The sequence below is a fragment of the Carlito syrichta genome, unplaced genomic scaffold (genome assembly GCF_000164805.1).
Source record: "Carlito syrichta isolate Samal-C Ts95f unplaced genomic scaffold, Tarsius_syrichta-2.0.1 Scaffold303478, whole genome shotgun sequence".
In the NCBI taxonomy this organism is placed as follows: Eukaryota; Metazoa; Chordata; class Mammalia; order Primates; family Tarsiidae; genus Carlito; species Carlito syrichta.
This window is the reverse complement of record NW_007247574.1, coordinates 224,683-246,957: the sequence shown is the minus strand read 5'-3', so window position 1 is coordinate 246,957 and position 22,275 is coordinate 224,683. Positions and strand designations below refer to the sequence as shown.

General features: G+C 44.5%; 1 protein-coding gene across 1 annotated transcript; it reads left to right on the top strand.

Moving 5' to 3' along the window:
* Positions 1-192: 192 nt before the first annotated feature.
* LOC103260950 (cathepsin L1-like) lies at positions 193-3,006 on the top strand (the record flags this gene model as incomplete). The annotated part of the gene is made up of 4 exons (XM_008058588.1): positions 193-417; positions 895-1,054; positions 1,716-1,833; positions 2,626-3,006. Coding segments are annotated over 4 exons (603 nt in total), but the record flags the coding sequence as incomplete, so codon positions are not given.
* Positions 3,007-22,275: the final 19,269 nt, after the last annotated feature.

Genomic DNA, 22,275 nt, shown 5'->3' with positions numbered 1-22,275 from the left:
TCAGGTAAGACAGATCAGGTAATCAGACTGCCCATCTATCTCCACAGGAAAGCCAAGAAGCAATTGACATCTGTGTTTTGGTAGACTGTCACGTGCGGTTCACTGTTGTCTAAAGAGAATTTAGACATGTGAGCTGTTATCAAAGTCCTGCTATTTGTTTTGTGGATGAAAACTTTTTTATTCCCTTTTCAGGGTAAATGTGGTTCAAGCTGGGCTTTTAGTGCGACCGGTGCTCTTGAAGGAATGATGTCCTTGAGAACTGGCAAACTTGTCTCACTGAGTGAGCAGAACCTAGTGGACTGCTCCAGGCCTCAAGGAAATTTTGGGTGTGGTGGTGGCACGATGGATAATGCCTTCCAGTATGTACAGGAGAACGGAGGCTTGGAATCTGAGGCATCCTATCCATACACAGGAAAGGTAAGTGGGGCTCCTTATGGTGCTTCTCCAGCTCTGCTTTTGGAATGTGGATCACGTCAGAGATAACAGACACCTCTTCAGAATTCACCTTTTAGGTGATAGAATCTACATCTGTGAACTGTCAGTTCTGCCTTCATAAATTATTCCTTTGCAGTTACCTGATTTGATGGTTAACACACAGCTATTCTTGCTTCTGTGTAACGTGGAGAATATACAAACTATTCTTCATATCCTACATGTTTTTCCACCGTGAAAACTTTCTTACAAACAGGTAGACCTAGGCAGTCTCATTGAAGAGACCAGAGCCAATTTTCAGTTTCAAATCAACTAACAGCATTTCAGTTCCTGGGATGATTCACGATAGCACTGACTGGGAACTCCTAAGCTAGAAGCTGATGAGTTGTTTTGGTTCTAGAACTCATGTTACCTAGGAGGTAGATGGTAGTGACCAAGACTCTTCTTTTTTGACTTTAAAAGGAAGGAATCTGTAAGTACAACCCTGAGAAGTCTGTTGTTAATGTCACAGGAATCTTAGACCTCACTACTGAAGAGAAGCTAAAGTTTCGTCTGACATTGTGGGGGCCTGTTTCTGCTGCTATTGACGCGAGCCATGAATCGTTCCAGTTCTATGAACAAGGCAGACATTTTTTCTTTGTAGGAATTGATGCAGAAAAGGAATAATCCACCAAGACATGCCAGCATGATGGACTTTTGGAATGTAATGGTCAATGTAGACTTTTGGATGCATATATTTCACATAGTTGTTCCTTCTGCACATGCAATATTTGTCCTAGATATTTCCATGTGGCATTATGTTGAACACATCTCCTTGAAGGAATAATACCTCAAAACTTTTTTTTTTTTTTTGAGTTGGAGTCTCATTCTGTAACCCAGGCTGGAGTGCAGTGACACACTCGTGGCCACTGTAGCTAGGCTTAGGAGATTGTTCTGTCTCAACCTTCCCAGTAGCTCGAACTACAGGTGCATACTACCACGCCCAGCTAATTTTTTGATTTTTTTTTTTTGAGTCAGAGTCTCACTCTGTTGCCCAGGCTGGAGTGCAATAGCACGCTCATGACCACTGCAGCCTCAGCCTGCTGGGCTGAGGTAATCCTGCCTCGGCCTTCCAAAGTGCTGGGATTACAGGCTTGAGCCACCGCACCCGGCTACATCTTATTATTAAGTTCTATATAGAAAGTGTGTCATTTCCTGAATGGTAGAGATGCTTCCCTTACAGGGTGTGTTACTGTCAGGTGTCCCCAGAGCTTATCACCCCAGTATACCTTTCATTATCCTAGGTGTTTATTATGAGCCAGACTGCAGCTCGGAAAATTTGAATCACGCTGTTCTGGTGGTTGGTTATGGCTTTGAAGGAACAGAATCAGATGAAAACAAATATTGGATTGTGAAGAACAGGTATAAATGACCAAAAATGCTTATATTTGACATCCAAAAGGGCATTCTTACTTCCAGCCAGTACATTTCCACAATCCCCCTTCAGCACACTTCTGAAATCCCAGAATTCTTTATTCCACTAGACTGAAGAAAGCATGTTAATTTTTGGTTATTAGATTAAGATACTCTCACAAGCACGCTGGGGGTTACATGGAGAATATGTATTTGACATTTCTAAATTCTGAAATGCTTCAATTCTGAATAATTCTGGCTGGAAAGATATCCGTCCTTTTTCTGTCTCTGATTGTGCAGTTCTGTGAAAGGTAACAGTTTTGGTCTGGGATAGAAGTTGTGTGCAGGTTTAGCCTCAATTTATAAAGGGGCTCGGCTCGGTGGCTCTGCCTGTGATCCCAGCAATTTGGGAGACCAAGGCGAATTGATTACCTGAGCCTGTGGGCTCGAGACCAGCCCGGGCAAATTGGTGAGACTGCCTCTCTACAATAAATTGGCCCGGTGTGGTAGTGCGCGTCTGTAGTTCCGGCTACTTGGAAGGCTAAGACGGAAGGATCGCCTGAGCCCAGCGGGTCAAGGCTGGGGTGACTGTGAGTGTGCCACTGCATTCAAGCCTGGGCAACAGAGAGAGACTCCAACTCAAAAAAAAAAAATTCATAAAGGTTGAACAAGAACATCTGCCTTCCCTGATCCTTTCTATTAAGTCTGTGGCCTCGGGTACACTGTTTACATTGGGTGTTTCTGTTAATAACCCATGTTCTCTATTCTTTCTGTGAAACAAAAAACCTGCTCTCCTTTCAGCTGGGGTACTGAATGGGGCAAAGATGGCTACATAATGATAGCCAGAGACCGGAAGAACAACTGTGGAATCGCCTCAGCGGCCAGCTACCCCACCGTGTAAGCTGATTGATAGGGCGGAGGAAGGATTCGACCGGGCATAGCCATCCAGGGAAGGAATTTATCTGAAATCTCACCAGCCTGTATTGTGTGGGATACGCACTTGACTCGTTGAAGACACAAGTTGTGATCTGAAGTCTGTGACATTTTCACACTGGTCAATATTACCACTATTTCATTTACTACCATAATCTCCCAGGAATTATTGATTCACTTATTTTGAATTTCAGATTTTAAAGGACGAACAATGTTTTACCTCTTTAAATAAACTTGATTTCAAATATACTGCTGCGGATTCTTTTGTTCTGCCATACTGACTTTTTGTGTGTCAGGTACATAATTGGGCTCTAAGACATAACTGCTGTGTCTGTGTTTCACTGAGAGCAAGAGGGGGTGGGTGGCCTCTGGCTCTTTGGGTTACAGATATGCGTCAAATGAAAAAAAGTGACCAGACATACCTATGATGTTAATGCTGCAACTGGGCCTTAGAGATCACGTTCATCTCACCTGAGGTGTTTGCAACCCAGTGAACTTAGGGGTCAAAGGTCTCAAGGCCAATTTCTGAGGTGTCTTCCCCAACTGCTTTGGAAGAACCTGTGGGTGCTTTGCAGTTGAGATGGGAAAGGACACCAGTGCATACCCAAGGCTGTTTGTCTCTGGGTCCTCAAGGGTATAGGGATAAACTCCAGGGTTTGAGGCTGGGCTATAAAGTGGTACTCTGACCCTGGAAGGTGAAAGACAGGTGAAAGAATCAGAAATGACAGTCCGCAGGCAAATGACAGTCCGCAGGCCCATTTAGACCAAGCTATCTAATCCCAGAATAAATTTTTAAAATAGGAAAAAACTTCTTACATTGTATGGGCTAAAAAAGCACATAGCTTCTTCACCTGTGAGTTTTTTTGTTTTTGTTTTTATTTTTTGAGTTGAAGTCTCACTCTGTCACCCAGGCTAGAGGCCTCCACCTCAGCCTTCCAAGTAACTGGAGACACAGACATGTGCCATGATGCCCAGCCAATTTTTGGGGAAGGGGGGAGATTTATTGCGGAGACAAGGTCTCACCATGTTGCTCAGGTTGGGTCTCGAACCCCTGAGCTTCAGCAATCCTCTCGCCTCTGCCTCCCAAAGTGCTGGGATTACAGACTTGAGCCACTGTGCCCGGCTTACCTGAGAGTTTTTGTCTTCCATTCCCACTTGTGAAAATATAAAGAATAGGTGGAAGCAAATAGTGATAGACTCCATAATCCCAAAGGAGGGAAACCAGGTGGACAGTGGTACCTCAGCCCACAAAGCCATGTCCATCTGAACTGGACCATGTGCCACGTTGAACTCCATGTACCGTTTCCTAGTAGAGTCAAAACTTAAACTGAACCTAAAATGACAAACGTTTGGGTTTTATAATAAACACACCCAATGTGGCAGCAAGAAGATTTGGGAGACTCCCAAGCTAAATCTCTTGTGCCAGTTGGGACCTAGATTTGATACAAGTAGAATTCATGCAGCACCCACTATGTACTGGACATAACCCTTGTGGGAGAGACAGGCCCCGACCTCGAGCTGGAGCTGTAAGGGAGAGTGAGGTGGTCAGGGAGGGCTTCCAGGAAGAAGGGAGAGCAGAAATCAGCCAGAGCAGCCAGTCAAGAAAGGAAGATGAGGAGAAGCATCTTAGCAGAGACCAGTGTGTCAGCTCCCTTAAGACCAGACTCGAGATTTGAGACTTTGTAGAAGAGACTAGGACCAGATGCTGTGGGATGCAGCTGACAGAGAGGTGGGCTTTACGATGAGAGAACCACTGGAGAATGCTGTGAAGAGACTCTTCAGTCATCTGTTCCCATAAAACAGACAACTCGAAGCCAGCAGCATGGGAGAACCATTTTATAGTTTCTGTCTGGACTCTACTTCATGGTGTTCCCATGGAGGTGTCTGTCTATGTTGGAGACACCCGTAGGTTTGACCGGACGGGACACCCCAAGAGCTCCTGGCTGCAGATGGTGGTTTCAGCTGCGTGTTCAGCTCGGGCTGTTGATCAGAGCCTCTGACCAGCTTCTCCGAGGTCTGGACTTCCCACAACATAAACACTGGGTAATGTAAGTGTATATGTATTCCAAACTGATGAGCTGTAGACACCGAATTGAAGGTACACCATCATCCCTAGTCGTAAATAAGTAAACAGGGAAAAGTATCACCAGATGATCTGTTCCCCCTTCTCCAGTATGACATTTCAAAATTTTTGTAATTCGCATGTCCAAACACGCTGATATGGTGAATGTCCCTTGACCAGCTGAGTTGGGTTTAACAAAGACACATTGTTCCCAAAAGAGATCAGGAACAGGTGAGGGGCAGCTGCTGGATCCCCAGTCCAGGGGCAACCTCCTCCCCCAGGGAATGGAATCAGGGTGTGAAAAATACAACAGAAGTAACATGACCCAGATATGAGAATTAAAGGCCTTTCCTCTTGGTTAATCTTGTGGTTTCCCTGAATCCACGTAATAACAATGAATTTGAAGCAAAGAGCACAGGATAAAAATGATAGTCCTCACATTCTCCTGCTTTCCCAGCACCACTGCCAGAGGTGAGTTCTTTCAGTTGTTTGACTTCCAATGCTTTCATAATTATCATGATGACACTAATCAGTGTTTCTTAAAATATACATTGCAGCCTGCTTTTGGGGAATAACATTTATTAGGGGAGGTCTTCTTTATATTTTTATTGATGCATAATAGCCATACATATGTGTAGAATACAATGTGAAGTTTCAAAACATTTATACAGTGCTTAATGAACAAATTAAGCAATTAGTATACCACCGCCTACAACATTTATCACTTGTTTGTAGTGAGAACATTCATTCCATATCTTCTCTCCTAGCTACTTAGAAACAAGCAATGCATTATTGTTGACTGTAGTCACTCAGCTGTACAACAAGATACCAAGACTTACTCTTCCTGTCTAATTATATCTTTGTACCCATTGACCAATCTCTCCCCATTTCTTCCTCGCCCCTCCCTTTCCAGTCTCTGGCAACCACTGTTTTATTCTCTACTTCTGTCAGATCAACCCTTTCAATTCCAAATATGAGTGAGATCATGCCTTATTTGTCTTTCTGTGTCTGGCTTATTTCACTTCACAGAATGTCTTCCAAGTTCATCCATCTTGTTGCAGATGACAAGTTTTCATTTGTATGACCAAAGAGCTATATACCACATTTTAAATCCAATTATGCATCGGTGGACACTTTGGTTGAATCCAATTGTTGGCTATTATGAATAGTGCTGCAAAAACATAGGCATACAGATAGCTCTTTGGTATTTTGAGTTCATTTCATTTGAATATGTACTCAGTAGTTGAATTGCTAGATCATAAAGTTGTATTTTTAATGTTTTGAGTAACCTCCATACTGTTTTCTACAATGGCTGTACCGTATTACATTTTAGCTAACAGTGTGTAAGGCCTGCCTTTTTTCCACATCCTGGCCAATACGTGTTATTTTGATGATAATCATTCCTTCTAGAGGAAAGCATTTCTTTCTTTCTGTCTTATTGTTTCCCTATATGGCTTGGTAGTTTTCTGTACAGATAAGTGTTGATTTCTTCCTTTTTAAAAATTTGGCTATCTGGTGTAATGTTTTCTTTGTGGTTAATCTTAGGCCTACATTAAAATAGACTTTTTTTTTAATTGGGGTTGTAATAGACTTTTTTTTTAATTGGGGTCTCACTCTGTCGCCCAGGTTGGAGTACCAGTGGTACACTCACAACCACCCCAGTGTCAACCTGCTGGGCTCCGGCAATCCTTCCGCCTCAGCCTCCCAAGTAGCCAGAACTATAGGCGCACCCTACCATGCCTGGCTAATTTTTTATTTGTTGTAGAGATGAGGTCTCGCCAAGTTGCTAGGGCTGGGCTCCAACATGTTGGTTCAGGCAATCCACTCACCTTGGCCTCCCAAAGTACTGGATTGACAAGCTGAGCCACCGAGCCTGGCCTGAAATATGCTATTTTAAGCTGATAAAAAGCTTTGGTCACATGCAAATATGCTAGACTTCCCACAAGGCCCCTACACAAAATTTATAATTTTACTTCTTTAATTTAGGTTTTTTACATTGATTTCTTAAAATCTCATTGTAGATATAACTATTGTTGACTATTTTGATATTTAAATTTCCTATTCATGATTTGGAAGATTCTAAAGCACCATTTTAGTAATGAACTATTTTGAATTTCCTTATGAATTTATCTCTTTGTGAGATTTACAGTCTTCCATCCCATCAAGTGATCCTCCCATGTCAAACTTCCAAGTAGGTATGTGTTACCATGTCCAGCTAATTTATTTTATTTTATTTGTTTTCGTGGATATGAGGTCCCGCAATGCTGTCCAGGCTGGTCTTGAACTCTCTAGAGTCAAGCAATATTCCCGCCTTGGCCTCTCAAGGTCCTGGAATTATAGGCATGAACCACTGTGCCCGGCCTAGTCTCCTATTTTCATATTAGTTGTTATTGTTCTTTCACCAGAAGCACTCCCTTAAACATTTTTTGTAAGACCAATCTTGTAATAATAAACCTCTCAGCATTTACTTGTCTGGGAAAGACTTAATTTCTTCTTCTGGTGGATGGCTGTACTGGATGTAGTATTCTTGGCTGGCAATTTTGTTCTGTAACTTTGAATATATCATTCTAACCTCTCCAAGTCTTCAAGGTTTCTGCTGTGAAATCTGCTGATAATCTAATGGAGATTCACATATATGTGATTTGACACTTTTCTCTTGCTTATTGTAGAAGTTTTACTTTGTATTAGACTTTTGAGAAATGCACTAAAATGAATCTTATAAAGGACCTTTTTACAGACGGGCAGTAGTGGGAAACTGCCAGGGGAGAGAGGGACACACCTCATCAACAAGTGTACCCTGCATAATGAACATTTGTATTCCTAACCCTGAATTGTGCCCCACATCTTTAAAATAAAGAAAGATAAAATAAAAAATAAAAAAATAAAAAAATGAAGGGACCTTTTTGAGTTATCTGTGTATGGGACCCTTTAATCTTCATGGGTCTGGATGTGCTATTTCTCTCAAGCATTGGGAGGTTTTCAACTATTATTTTGTTAAATGAGCTTTCTGTGTCTCTCTCCATCTCTTTTTTCTCTTTATTGCCCATAATGCCAACATTTGTTCTCTTAATGATATGGCATAAGCTGCATAGGCTTTCTTTTTGTTTGTTTGTTTGTTTTTCATTCTTTTTTCCTCAGACTGAGTTATATCAAAATTCCTGCCTGCAAGTTCAGATATTCTTTCTTTTGTTTGATCTAGTATGCTGTTGAAGCTCCTGCTTGTGTTTTTATTTCACTCATTGAGTTCCTTAGTTCCATGTTTTCTGAATTTTTAAAAATATCTATCTCTTTCTTGAATGTTTTATTTAGCTCATGAGCTAATTTTCTGGTGTCATTGAATTGAATTGTCTACGTGTGTTCTTTCATTATATCTCACTGTTTTCTTTCTTTCTTTCTTTCTTTTTCTTTCTTTCTTTCTTTCTTTTTCTTTCTTTCTTTTTTAGTCAGCGTCTCACTCTGTTACCCAGGCTGGAGTGCAATGGCACACTGCTCATGGCCACTGCAGCTTCCACCTGCTGGGCTCAGGCAATCCTTCTGCCTCAGCCTTCCAGGTAGCTGGAACCACAAGCATGTGCCACCACATCTGTTTTTTTTTTGGTTTTTTTTTGTTTTATTTATTGTAGAGACGAGGTCTCACTATGTTGCTTACGCTGATCTCAAACCGCTGAGCTCAAGCAATCCTCTCGCCTCCGCCTCCCAAAGTGCTGGGATTACAGGCTTGAGTCACCCCACCCGGCTCACTGTGCTTTCTTAAGATCAATATTTTGAATTCCTTTTGAGGCAATTTGTAAATTTCCTTTTATTTGGGGTCTCTGAAGTATTAGTGTACATATTTTGTGGTGTCAAATTTTACTCCTTTTTCATGTTTCTGATGCTTCTGTGTTTATATTTGCTTGTTTGTTGACATGTTCACCTTTTCTGATTTTATAAAGTGACTGCTGTAGAATAAGACTGCAGGTGTATCTTAGGGTTTTGAGTGGTTGGGGTGTATTGTTTTTAGTTGCAGGTGGATGCAGTAGTACAGTCTCTGTGCAGTTTCTTTTTGCTGTTGTTGTTGTTTAGCTATGATGCCTGTGGGAGCCTTGGTGACCCAGGCTGCAGGAATATGAGCAAGGGTTTGCCTGCTTATGATAGGGCCTACCAGAAACTACATGCCTGGCTTGTGATTGTGTTAGTAGGTCATGGGGGCTGGTTTACCAGCTTGTAATGAGAATCTTTTGGAAGCTTCAAGCCCAGTTGGCGAGTGCACTGAGGGTGTATGAGACCAGTCTGCAGTTAAAGTGTGCAAATTCTAGGATGTGGAAGGTAGAGCACCTCCTTGACAATTTGTTTCTAGAAGGTAAGAAGCTATTGCAGTTTGGCTGGAGAATGGTACACTACTGTGTGTGATCCTGGTATAATGGCAGCATTAGTCTCTAGTGTGGAAAGATGCAGTGACCACTGACTCATGGACCAGGATCTACTCAGCTGTGTCTTCCTAGATGGCACTGTACGTGGGTCCCATTTCTGAAACAGTGTAGGCATGTCGGAGCCAGGTCACTCCCAAACTGGGCTCAGGGCTTGTGGCAACTGCAGGATTCTCTAACAACACAGACCATAGGTGTCCACAACATTATGGGGGTTACTGGGGCCACCTGCTTACCTTTTCCCCAACGAAGGAAGTGCCTTCTTACTCCTAGATGATCCCGGCTGGAAGATGGAGAATGTCCTGCTCTCTTTTCTGTGTGGCCCCCTCTGAAGGTTTCTTTGCCCCCCAGCTTTTCTGTCCCTTTCTTGTTGTACCAGAACACTGGTGTTACAGTAAGAAATAATTGGCTATATGTTTCCATGTTTGGAAAAATAATTATATCTATTGGGACATGAAGGAGAAGTGACACCAGTTAATACTTTCCTGACACCATTCAGTGATGGTTTTCATTGATTCTGCATACATAATAAAACAAAGATAAGGTAGAGAAGGGGGGGGTGATTTGTCTCCATTTATAACATAATAGTTGCACCTGGCCAGTCATAGATAAAAGTGCCATATTATGATATTTGTGTAAATTGATGACTCACTAGAAATTAATATCAGTGGTGCTGGATCATTTCTTAATATTAAAGACAAAGACAAAAACCCTCATAATGAATTGACTTCTACCCTAGAGATCGCCCAACAAGAATATGAACCCGTAAATTCTCCACCGATTCATCCAGGGTCGGCAAGATGGGGGGCAGGAGGGAAAGACTCGTGCTATCAGTTAGTCCCGCCTTTTTGAGAGCAATTTAAATTTATTTACAAAGGGATTTTTTTGTTGTTTATTTATTTATTTTTGAGTCGGAGTCTCACTCTGTCGCCCAGGCTGGAGTGCAGTGGCATGCTCACGGCTACTGCAGCCTCGATCTGCTGGGCTCAGACAAACCTTCTGCCTCAGTCTTCTAAGTAGTTGGAACTACAGGCATGTGCTACCACACCCAGCTTTTTTTATTTATTGTAGAGATGAAATCTCACCAAGTTGCCCAGGCTGATCTCGAATCACTGAGCTTAGACAAGCCTCTTGCCTTTGCCTTCCAAAGTCCTGGGATTACAGGCTTGAGCCACCACACCCGGTCAATAAAAGTTTTAATGCGTATACTATTGTGTGGAGCAGTTTACCAAGAATCTAGGGGACTATTCACACAAACGTAAAAGAATATGTATATAGCATTGCCTAAATTTGTTAATATAATAGCGCAACCAACCTACAAACAATCAGGAGATAGGGCGAGTGTCTACCAATGGGCATGTTCATATGGTAGGATTCTATGTAGCATCAGACGGGAGGAACAAGTTCCAGAGATCTATTGTGCATCTTGGTAACTACAGTTAATAACAATATGTTGCATGTTTGAAAACTGATGACTGGGTGTGATGACTCATGCTTATAATCCCAGCACTTTGGGAGGCCAAGGCAAGAGGACACCTTGAGCCCAGGAATTCAAGAGCAGCCTGAGCAACATAGTGAGATCTCAGCTCTACAAAAAAAATTAAATTAAATTTAAAAATTAGCTGTGTGTGGTGGCATGCACCTGTAGTGCCAGCTACTTAGGAGGCTGAGGCAGAAGGATTGCCAGAGCCCAGGAGGTCAAGAGTGTGGTAAGCCATGATCATGCCACTGCACTCCAGTCTGGGCATCAGAGTAAGACTCAAAAAAGAAAAAAAGACAGACAGAAAGAAAAGAAAATCACTAAGAAGGGATATTTTAAGTTCTGAGCAAAATACAATTTTTACAAGTCAAAAAAATAATTTTAAAGATAAATCTAGATTTGTGATATAAAAATGAGTGTGATATATCATGGGGGGAAATAAGCACATAACTCTTTAGCTAATATAAATATGAAAGAAATAACACAGCTTCACTTATTCTTTTCTTAGACAACTAAATCATATGGAAGAAGGTCAAGAAACATTGCATAGACTGTTTATATTTGGTTCCTAGTGATTTCCTTGCTACTCCAAATAAAGGTTTGGTTTTTCAGATTCACTTCAACACCTTCAACTTCTCCCCTATTAGGTAGAAGACAGCAGCCATCCTCGCTCCTGAGGCAGAATCATCCTTTTCTGTGGACCCTACAAAGAACACCCAAAAGGGAAGTGTTGGTTGTCCACCCAATCCTGCAGAGATTTGCATCCAGGAAAGAAGCACGACTCAATCATAGGCAGACATCAGGGCCACCGATGTTCTCTGTTCGCCACCCACCCCAAGGCACCATCAGTCTCCACTCATTTAATATCCATGTCAATTTGTTGAGACCCTGCCAAGTGCCCATGCTGAGACTCGGTAGGCATTAGCATGGTTTATGACCCAGAAGCAGCTTCTGAGCTTAGAGGGAGCGAGAGGCATGCCACACTTCTCATCCTGCACACCCTTCCTCACTTGGCCTTTCTCATCTCCCTGGGAAGAAGCCTGAGGAGCGCAGGTTGATTCTGTGAGGATCTCGGAGAGGCCTATGTCATATCGGCACTGCCCACTCCATGCAACTTGAGAGCTCCTAAAAACTCAGATTGCTAAACCTATCCCTGAGTTTCTGGTTCAGTAGGTCTGGGATGGGGTTCCAGAATTTGCTTTTCTAACAAATCTCCAAGGAAGGCAGGTGTTACTGGTTAGGGACTCCACTTTGAGAATACCGCCCTAGGAGTTGGGTGTTCCTATATACCCCGCTTGACAGGTGAGGGTGGTCAGGGCAGTGAGGGATACAGAATCAAGGGTGGGTCAGGTTCCTCTCTAAAGTGAAGAAATGACTTAGATGTGTGTCAGAAAGCAGGGCTTAGAACAGGCAGCTGAGCTGTGGGCCTTGACCTCGTCCCTCCCCAACCCTGTCACTTACTTGGCAAACTGGACTCTGGGAGCCAGAGGGCAGCAGGAGAAGGGGAATGTGAACTCCCAGGTCATCCGGGTAAAGTCCTGAGTCTCCCCAGGGCCAGTCCCTCCACTTCCATGAGGGCGAGGCTCAGCTGGTGTCACCCTGAAAGAGGAAAAGAACAGGTGAGTCACTATTAAAGAAAAGATTATTCATGACACTTGTCACAGCCTAGTAATGGACACTTTATTCATGACCACTTTGCTTCTTATCTATTTATTAATTATAAAAATGGAGTCTCATTAGGTTGGTCCTGAACTCCTAGTCCTCCCGCCTAGGCCTCTGAAAGGGATTACAGGCGCGAGTCACTGAATCTGGCCAATTCATGACCCTTGAGGTCTGTATGGGGACCACAGCAATGGGACCTAGCAGTGGGGGGAGAAAGATTCGTTTAATTCCAAATACAGGATGGGCAAGTGGGGATTTATAACCAAGGTACAGGGTACAGACCCAGGAATGGAAAATTTTTAAGAAACATAAGGGATAAGAGAGATTTCAGCTAAATTAACTCAACAAGATTCTTGCTGAAGTCAGGCCAGGGGGGTCAGACATCACCTAGGAGACAGTGGGACATGAGGACCCCGATCAGATATGGAGGATGATCAGATACCAAGGGTGGAAAGTCTTGCTAAACTGATTTAGCAGAAATCTGCTAAAACTGAATTTTACAAGGAAGTATACAGACAGGCACAAAAGAAGACTCAGAAGTCTGACAAAAGTGTGGTGAAACAAAAAATTGCTCTCACCATACAGAATGTATGTTGCTGAGACCAGACAGGGCCTTAGCACGTCTTCCTACTCTACCTGCTTCCAAGAGGGCATTTTTGCGGTGTGCTTCCTGGATGTTTCCTTATGTGATCATTTCCAGGAGACAAAAGCCCTCAACCTAGGATCAACTTGTTGTCAGATTTTAAAGCCTAAACTGAGTGACAATGCTTCAGTGACAATCTCGGGTATTAAAAACTTGAGGCTCATTCATTCATCAATTCTAAAAACACAAAAAATATTCTTTACAAAAACCCTGAGACCATGGAAAGGAAATAGAACCCTAAAATCTAGCATCCTCCACTCCTTATATGATCTCTCAAAACCCTAACCCAGGGCAATCTTAGTAGAAACTTTGGAGTTTCTGTTCATCACTGACTGTACCCCGGTGGATTATGCTTGTTTTTCTTGTGTCCTGTTTCCCACCCACCTCCTCCTCCCAGCCCCTCAAGGGTTGCTGCCTCCCCGTCTTGGTCTCGTTGCCCTCAAATGAGATCTGTAGCTATGGTCCTCAGCACCTCTAGATGTCATCCTTCAAACCACAGCATCCACTGAGGACCCAGACTCTACTACCAAGAACTATCCTCTCCTCTGAATGAGGAATCTGATCTTTCTTCAGGTTCATTGCTGAGCCGTCAGAGGAAATAACATACAAGAGTTCCGTATAGATCACAGAGTTCTCATTGAGGGACCCAAGGATGGCTTCTTTCAAATGCATTTTATATTCCTGGGGAGGTGTCCCATGAGGTTAGCTCCCTTGGTATTTAATACACCAAGAAACCTGGTCATAATTTCACTTAAATATATCTATTAAACACTGTGTCCATTTGCAATAAAAGAGAGATTACTGAGTTAATCTTACTTTTTTTTTTTGAGAAAGGATCTTGCTCTGTTGCCCAGGCTATAGTGCATTGGCAAGATCATGGCTCATTGTAGCCTCGAACGCCTGGGCTCAAGCAAACCTCCTGCCTCAGTCTCCCAAAGAGTTGGAATTACAGGCATGAGCCGTAGGCCTGACTAATATTCGATTTTAAAAAGAAAATATGGGTCTCAGAAAAGCAGTTAAGAATGTTACATGGAAATTGTTTCGAAGGACATGCTCCCACTCTACCAAGCAAAGAACAACGAGCACAAAGTTGGAGCCACATTAATTCTTTTTTTTTCCCAAGTTGGAGTCTCACTCTGTCACCCAGGCTGGAGTGCAGTGGCATGCTCATGGCTACCCCAGCGTCTACCTGCTGGGCTCCAGTGATCCTTCTATCTCAGGCTTCCAAGTAGCTGGAACTACAGGCGTGCACCTCCACGGCCGGCTAATTTTTGATTTATTGTAAAGACAAGGTCTCGCCAAGTTGCCCGGTCTGATCTCCAACGCACAGGCCCAGGTAATCCACTCGCCTCGGTCTCCCAAAGTGCTGGGACGACAGGCTGAGCCACCGAGCCCGGCCCACATTAATTATTGATGGCTGATTCATTTACTCAGTGAAGGACTTGAAGGAAGGATGGAGGAATTTCTGAACGGAGGAAACAAAATGCCAGAAGGTCTCTGGAGATCCACCCAGCCAGTTTCTTCTTCTAGGGTTCAGTGTTGGCCATCCCATCGCATGTGTTAGGGCTGCCTTTTCCCCTCAGAGTTTCCTAAAACCCAGTTCATTCCATCCTTAAATTGGAGACAATACTGCTGCCCTGGGTTCTGTCCTCTTGCACCCGACCCTCCTTTTGCTGTGGTAGGGGACTAGAGCATAAGGCCTTCCAGCCACGCAGGATATTTTAATTTAAAATTCTAAGATGAGCCGGGCTCGGTGGTTCAGCCTGTAATCCCGCGCCTTTGGGAGGCTGAGGTGAGTGGACTGCCTGAACCCGTGGGTTCAAGACCCGCCTGGGCAACTTGGGGAGACCTCATCTCCACAATAAATAAAAAAATTAGCCAGGTGTGATAGCGCGCACCTGTAGTTCCAGCTACTCGCAAGGCTGAGACGGAAGGATCGCCGGAGCCCAGCGGGTCGAGGCTGCGGTGGCCAGGAGTGGCCACTGCACTCCAGTCTGGGTGACAGAGTGAGACTCCAACTCAAAAAAAAAACAAAAAACAAAAAACAAACAAACAAATAAAACTCTAAGATGAAAGGAAAAGCAAGGATAGGCTGGAAATCCCCACTGGGCTCGCTTCTTTAATGAACCACCCCCCAGCACACTACATAGAGTGCTTGCTTAGTTGACCCCAGTCCTGCAGGGAGGCGCCAGACCCAATGTGCACAGCTCTGCTCCCAGGGATGCACTGAGGCATACATGCCCCGCCGTGGGACAGGTTGAGACTGAGCCAGGTCACCCGCTGGAGCCGAGCCCCGGAGGCCCCTTCCAGGTGCAAATGAAGCCAAATACAAGCAGCCAGGTGGTGTGGGTGGGGCTGCCTAGGCTGCTTCTTGGGGACTTTGAAGGGCAAATCGGCAGCCTTGGAGCAGCAGCAGACGACTTGAGATGCCTGGACCTTGCACCTGCCACTGTGCCTGTGCGGCTCTGGCCACCACCGATGAGACCCCAGCAGGCTGAAAAGGGACAGGAGCCACCGCGGGGTCTAGCAAATATGTCACCTCTGTATGTGGGGGCGCATTTAAGGGGTGCCAGGCTATGGTATTTCAAGGACGGGCAGGGTGCGACAGAGAAGCTTGACCCCCCAGTCAGGCAGAGAGTCCCTGCTTGGTGCCCAAGTGGGCTTGAGTGATGGTGGGAGCCTGCGACAGAGGACCCCACCCAGCACTAGGCCTGGATCCTGGGAGCTACCCTCCTCCTGCTGGTCTAGCACTGGGGGCTCTGGCCTCCAGCAGTTCATTCACCTGATCTGGGCTCCAGTTTGGGGGAGTGAGAGGCGGGATTGGCAGCGCTGGACGGTAGAAACCCAGGTGCTCTCCTTCCCTGTGTCTCCAGGGAAGGCATTCCAGATGTTATCCTCCATGAAGGGAAAGTTAGAAGACATCTGTCACTTCCTGCTGTATTTTAACCTAGAAAAAGGTGTGAGGTGGCCTCATATCTCTTGGGGATCCCTTTGCCCCTACATGAGAGTAAACGTCCTCCTGAGTGAAGTTTTGGCTGGATAACCTCAGTACCGTTGGTACAAAAGCTGGTCCAACTGTTTCTGAATTTTCTACTTCAATTCCTAGAGCTCTGGCCGGGCTGCTTTTCAGGCTGGTGGGTCCAACAAATACATCCACTTGGCCTGTTTGTCCCTGGCCCCATCATCAGCCTCTTCCACGATCTTTGGGCAAATAATTGGCAGGATAATTTAAGTATTTTTATTCCTCCATGGTGGTCTCAATTTCTTTTTTTTTTTTTTAAAGCAGGATTTATTGAGAGGGCAGACAAGTTCCCACCGTGGGCGGGGACCTGAAGGGGTCGCCCGGTAGCCTCAATTTCTGAAAAGCAATTAAGATGGCTATTTCAAGAAGACCTGATCGAATCAAATACTCATTTTCTTCCCCTTCCTAGGTGTTTGAAACACGAATCCTTCCCTCGTCCTGGCTGCCTTTTGCTTGGGAATAGCCTCAGCAGATCCCACACTTGGTCACAGTTTAGGTGCACGATGGAACCAGTGGAAGGCTGAACATGGGAAGCTATATGGAACTGTTGGTGAATCTGAAACTGTCCCCAGAGAGCACAGTCCTTGCTGTTGGGAGATTATAACCATAGAGTCGTTTCTAGAAGCCAGATCTTATCATAACCTAAGGCAATAACTGGATGGCACCAATTTTGAGCACAGTATGAGCACACATCCCTGTTGTGTCTTAGCTTAGAGAACAGCTTCCTGAAGTATCAAGCCTGCCCTGGCCATGGTTTATCTTTCATCTCTGTCTGCAGATTTGTCTGATGAGTGTGGGTTGGGTTGTCAGTAGAAATAAAGACCATTCGTGACATATTTTCCTCTAGAATGAAGGGGAAGGGCAGAGAACAGTGTGGGAGAAGATATGAAAATGATTGGACAGTACAATCGGTAGCAAAGGGAAGCAAAATATGGCTTCATGATGGCTGTGAATGCCTTTGGGGACATGCTGAGTGTGGGGTGGACAGCTGAACTCTGTGCTTCCTCTCCTCAGCTCTTTACCAAAACAATCTCTTGCTTTCCTATTTCGTATTTATTTTGCCTTGAAGACCAGTGCAGAATACAACCAGATGACAAATGGCGTTCCATACCTGAAGCACAGGAAGAGGAAAGTGTTTCAGGGAACTCTTTGTCTTGATGTCCCCACATCTGTGGATTGGAGAGAGAAAGGCTATGTGACCCCTGTAAAGTGTCAGGTATGACAGGGTTGGATTCAGCCCTCCCATCTCCACAGGAAAGCCCATAAGCAATTGACATCTGTGCTTTGATAGACAGTGAAATGAAGTTCACTGTTTTCCAAGGAGCGTTCAAATATGTGTGCTATTGTCCCGATCTGGCTATCTGTTTTGCGGATGATGAGTTCTTTATTTTTTTATCAAGGTAAGTGTCGAGCTTGTTATGCTTTTAGTGCGATGGGTATTCTTGAAGGACAGATGTTCAGCAAAACTGGCAAGCTTGTCTCACTGAGTGAACAGAACCTCGTGGACTGCCCTTAGAAATCATGGCCGCTATGGTGGCATGATGGATTTTGCCTTTCAGGATGTTGCAGACGATGGGGCCTGGACTTTGAGGAATCCTGTTTGTATGAAGGAAAAGTAAATGGAGCTTCCTCTTTTTTTTTTTCCAGCTCTGCTTTCCGGGATAATAGACACCTTTTACAGAATTCACTTTTTACACGGTAGGACGTCCACCTGCAAATTGTCAGTACTGTCATTATAAATTATTAGCCTTTTGCACAGTTCTCTGACTCGATGGTTAACAGTGAATGGTTAACATAATAGCCAACGTTAGATGGCGAACATGTAGCTGTTCTTGCTTTTATGTAATGTGGACAATAAGGAAACCAGCTACGTATAATTCTCCACTATGAAAAATGTCCTGTAGGTAGTAAAACTAGGGAGTCTCACTGAAATGACATGAGCTAATTTTCGGCTTCTAAGCTACTAATAGCATTTTACTTCCTAGGATGATTTATCTCAGTGTGAACCTGGAAAACCTAGGCTGAAAGCTGCTGTGGGTTGTGGTTCTTACTCATGTTCCCCAGCAATCCAGTCTATTTCCCTTTACTTTTAAGGGAAAATCCTGTAGATACAGACGCGAGAATTCTGTTGCTAGTGACACTGGCTACATGCGCATCCTCCCTTATCAGGAGAAGGTCCTGGTGAAGGCAGTGGCAACTGCCGGCCTGTCTCAGAGGCTGTTGAGGCAGGCCATGACTCCTGCCGGTTCTGTAAAAAAGGTACTTGCTATTTATTTATTTTTGAGTTGGAGTCTCACTCCGTCGCCCAGGCTGGAGTGCAGTGGCACACTCCTGGCCACCGCAGTCTCGACCTGCTGGGCTCCGGCGATCCTTCCGCCTCAGCCTTCCAACTAGCTGGAACTATAGGCATGAACTACCATGCCCAGCTAATTTTTTGATTTGTTATAGAGATGAGAGCTCAGACAATCCTCTAGCCTTGGCCTCCCAAAGTGCTGGGATTATAGGCTTGAGCCACCACGCCCAGCCTCTATTTGCTTTTTAGAAATTGAGGCAGAACAGTTGTAAAACCACCATGACACACCAGCGTGATGGAGTCTTTGTTACATCAAATTCAGTGTAACTGTTTGGTGCAAAGGTTTCACATAGTTGTTCATTCTGTACAGGCAATATTTGGATTTCCATATGATATTACCTTAAATATATCTTCAGGAATCTAAGTACTTCATAATTTTTTAAATAGCTGCAAATGCATTGTGTAACTTCATTTACTTAAATTTTATTCGTGTTGCATATTTTAAAATTTCCCAAAGATTTATATCTTTTTAATTAAATATTACAAGACCCTCTTAATTCAACAATTTTTGTTAAGTGTTACCTGGAATGTGCATCATTTCCTGATAATAGAGATGCCTCCCTTACCGTGGGTGACGGGGTGAGTTACTGTCAGGTGTACCAGGGAGCTTCTAACCCCAGCATGCCTTTCACTCTCCTAGGCATTTATTTTGAGCCAAAGTGCAATGCTTTAAGCCTGAATCGCTCTCTTCTGGTGATTGGGCACAACTATGAAGAAGCAGAACTGGATAAAAATAAATACTGGTTGGCTAAGAACAGGTATAAATGACCAAAAATGCTTATATTTGAAATTCAAAAGGGAATTAGTGTTTCCAATCAGCATTTTGAATACAAGTCTTAGATTCTTTATCCCGCCTAGGTTGAGCACAGGATATCAATGTTATGTTATTACGTTAAGATAATGTCACAAGTGGTATTTGTATAGAATGGGTGCCATTGCATTTTACCATTGTAAATTCTGAAGATCTTCTTACTTCTGAAACACATCTGGCTGGAAATACATCCTATCCTTCCTGTCTCTGACTGTGCAGTTCTGTGAAAGGTCACGGTTTTGATTCTGGGATAGAGGTTATATGCAGGTTTGGCCTCAAGAATTTATAAAGAATGAACAAAAACATCTGCCTCCCCTGATCCCTTCTGTTCGGTCTGTGGCCTCAGTTACACTGTTTACGTTGGGTGTTTCTGTTAACAAGCCAATGTGCTTTGTTCCTTCTGTGAAACAAAAAAACCTGCTCTCCTCTCAGCTGGGATACAGAATGGGCAAGGGTGGCTACATAGATGGCCAGAGACCAGAAGAACTGTAGAATTGCCTCAGCAGCCAGCTACCCCATCGTGTGAGCTGATGGATGGAGCTGAGGAAGGATTCAACTAGGAATGGTGCATCCAGGGGATGAATTTATCTGAAATCTTCCCAGGCCCTGCCTTATGGGATGCACACTTGGACCATGGAAAGCTAAGTGTGATCTGAATTCGATGACATTTTCACACAGGTAAATGTTACTGCTTTTCAATTACTTCTATGAAGAGCTTTGTATTATTGTTTCAGTAAATAACTTTGCATTTTTATTTTTATTTTTTTTAGTTGGAGTCTTACTCTGTTGCTCAGGCTGGAGTGCAGTGGCACGCCTCGACCTGCTGGGCTCAGGCGATCCTTCTGCCTCAGCCTTCCAAGTAGTTAGAAATACAGGCGTGCACTACCACGCCCGACTAACTTGCATTATTATTATTATTATTATTTTGAGTTAATGTCCTCACCCTTTCACCCAGGCTGGAGTGCAGTGGCATGCCCACAGCCACCATAGCCTTAACCTGCTGGGCTCAGTTGATCCTTCCGCCTCACCCTTCCAAGTAGCTGGAACTACAGGCATGTGCCACCATGCCTGGCTAATTTTTTGATTTATGCTAGAGATGATGTTCCACCAACTTGCCCAGGCTGGTCTCAAACCCATGGGCTCAGGCAGTCCTCTCACCTCAGCCTCCCAAAGTGCTGGGATCATAGGCGTGAGCCACCACGCCTGGTCCATTTTTATTTTTAAAACAGCCAGTTGTGGTGCCTCATGGCTGTAATTCTTGCACTTTGGGAAGCCAAAGCAGGAGGATTGCTTGAGCCTAGGAGTTCAAGGACAGCCTGGGCAACATAGTGAGACATGATTTCTACAAAAAAATAAAAATATTAGCCGGGCAATGTGGCATGCACCTGTGGTCCCAGCTGCTCAGGAGGCTGAAATGGAAAGACTGTCTGAGCCCAGGAGGTCAAGGCTGTGGGTAGCTGTGATCGTGCCACTGCACTCTGGCCTGTAAAATACAGTGAGACCTCAAATAATAAAAAAAAAGATATAATTTTACCCATTTAAATGAAGCTTGGAGCCGGACTTGATGGCTCAGCCTGTAATCCCGCGCCTTTGGGAGGCTGAGTTGAGTGGATTGCCTGAGCCCGCAGGTTTGAGACCCGCCTGGGCAGCTTGGTGAGACCTCATCTCTACAATAAATCAAAAAATCAGCCGGGCTTCGTAGCGCATGCCTGTAATTCCGGCTACTCGGAAGGCTGAGGTGGAAGGATCGCCGGAGCCCAACAGGTCGAGGCTGCGGTGGCCGGGAGCGGCCACTGCACTCCAGTCTGGGTGGCAGAGTGAGACTCCAACTCAAAAAAAATGAAGCTTGTCCGGGTGTGGTGGCTCACTCCTATAATCCCAGCACTTTGGGAGGCCGAGGAGAGTGGCTTGTCTGATCCCACAGGTTCAAGACCCATCCGGGCAACTTGACAAGAGCTTGTCTCTATAATAAATCAAAAATTAGTCGGGCATGATAGTGCACGCTTGTAGTTCCAGCTACTTAGAAGGCTGAGGGGAAGGATTGCAGGAGTCCAGCAGGTTGAGGCTGTGGTACATTGCAGCCTGGGTGATAGTGTGAGACTCCGACTCAAGAAAGAAAGGAAGGAAGGAAGGAAGGAAGCTAGCTTAATTTCAAATGTACTGAAAGGGCATCACTCTATTTTTTGTGCACCAACTTTTTGTGCAGTCAAGCAAATAAATGGGCTTTAAAAACATAACTGCTAATGAGCTGGGCTCAGTGGCTCAGCCTGTAATCCCACACCTTTGGGAGGCTGAGGTGAGTGGATTGCCCAAGCCCGCGGGTTCGAGACCCATATGGGCAGGCAAGACCTCATCTCTACAATTAATCAAAAAATTAGCTGGGCGTGGTGGCGCACGCCTGTAATTCCGACTACTCGGAAGGCTGAGGCGGAAGGATCGCTGGAGCCCAGCAGGTCAAGGCTGCGGTGGCCGGGAGCGGCCACTGCACTCCAGTCTGGGCGACAGAGTGAGACTCCAACTCAAAAAAAAACATAACTGCTGATCCAGTGGTTCACAAGGGACAGAAGTGGGTGAGCTCTTGCTCTTCTAGTCGCAAATATACAGACCTTCTGTCCACTGCCCAGTGGCTGTGCCTGATTCAGTCCTTGGTTGGAGCAAAATTTGACAAGTGATCCATAAGTTCAAATGAAACTCATGGACACCTTGCAGTTGAGGTGGGACAGGACACGAGTGCACTGCCAAGGCTATTTGTCTTTGCGTTTGTCAAAGGTTGAGGGATACACTCCAGGATTTGAGGCTGGGCTTTAAATATGGTGCCCTAGCCTCGAAAGGTGGAAGACAGGTGAGTGGGTCAGCAATGACAGTCTGTGGCCAATTTAGATCAAGCTACCTAATTCCTGAATTATTTTTTAAAAAAATGTTTCCACCCTGACGATTAAAAGAGCACATAGTCTCCTCACCTGTGTGTTTTCAAAAGTCTCATATTTCTACTGAAGAAATAGAAAGAATAGGTGGATGGGATGTGGTTAGTGAATAGACTCCATAATTCTGGAAGAGGAAAACCAGGTGGACAGTGAGG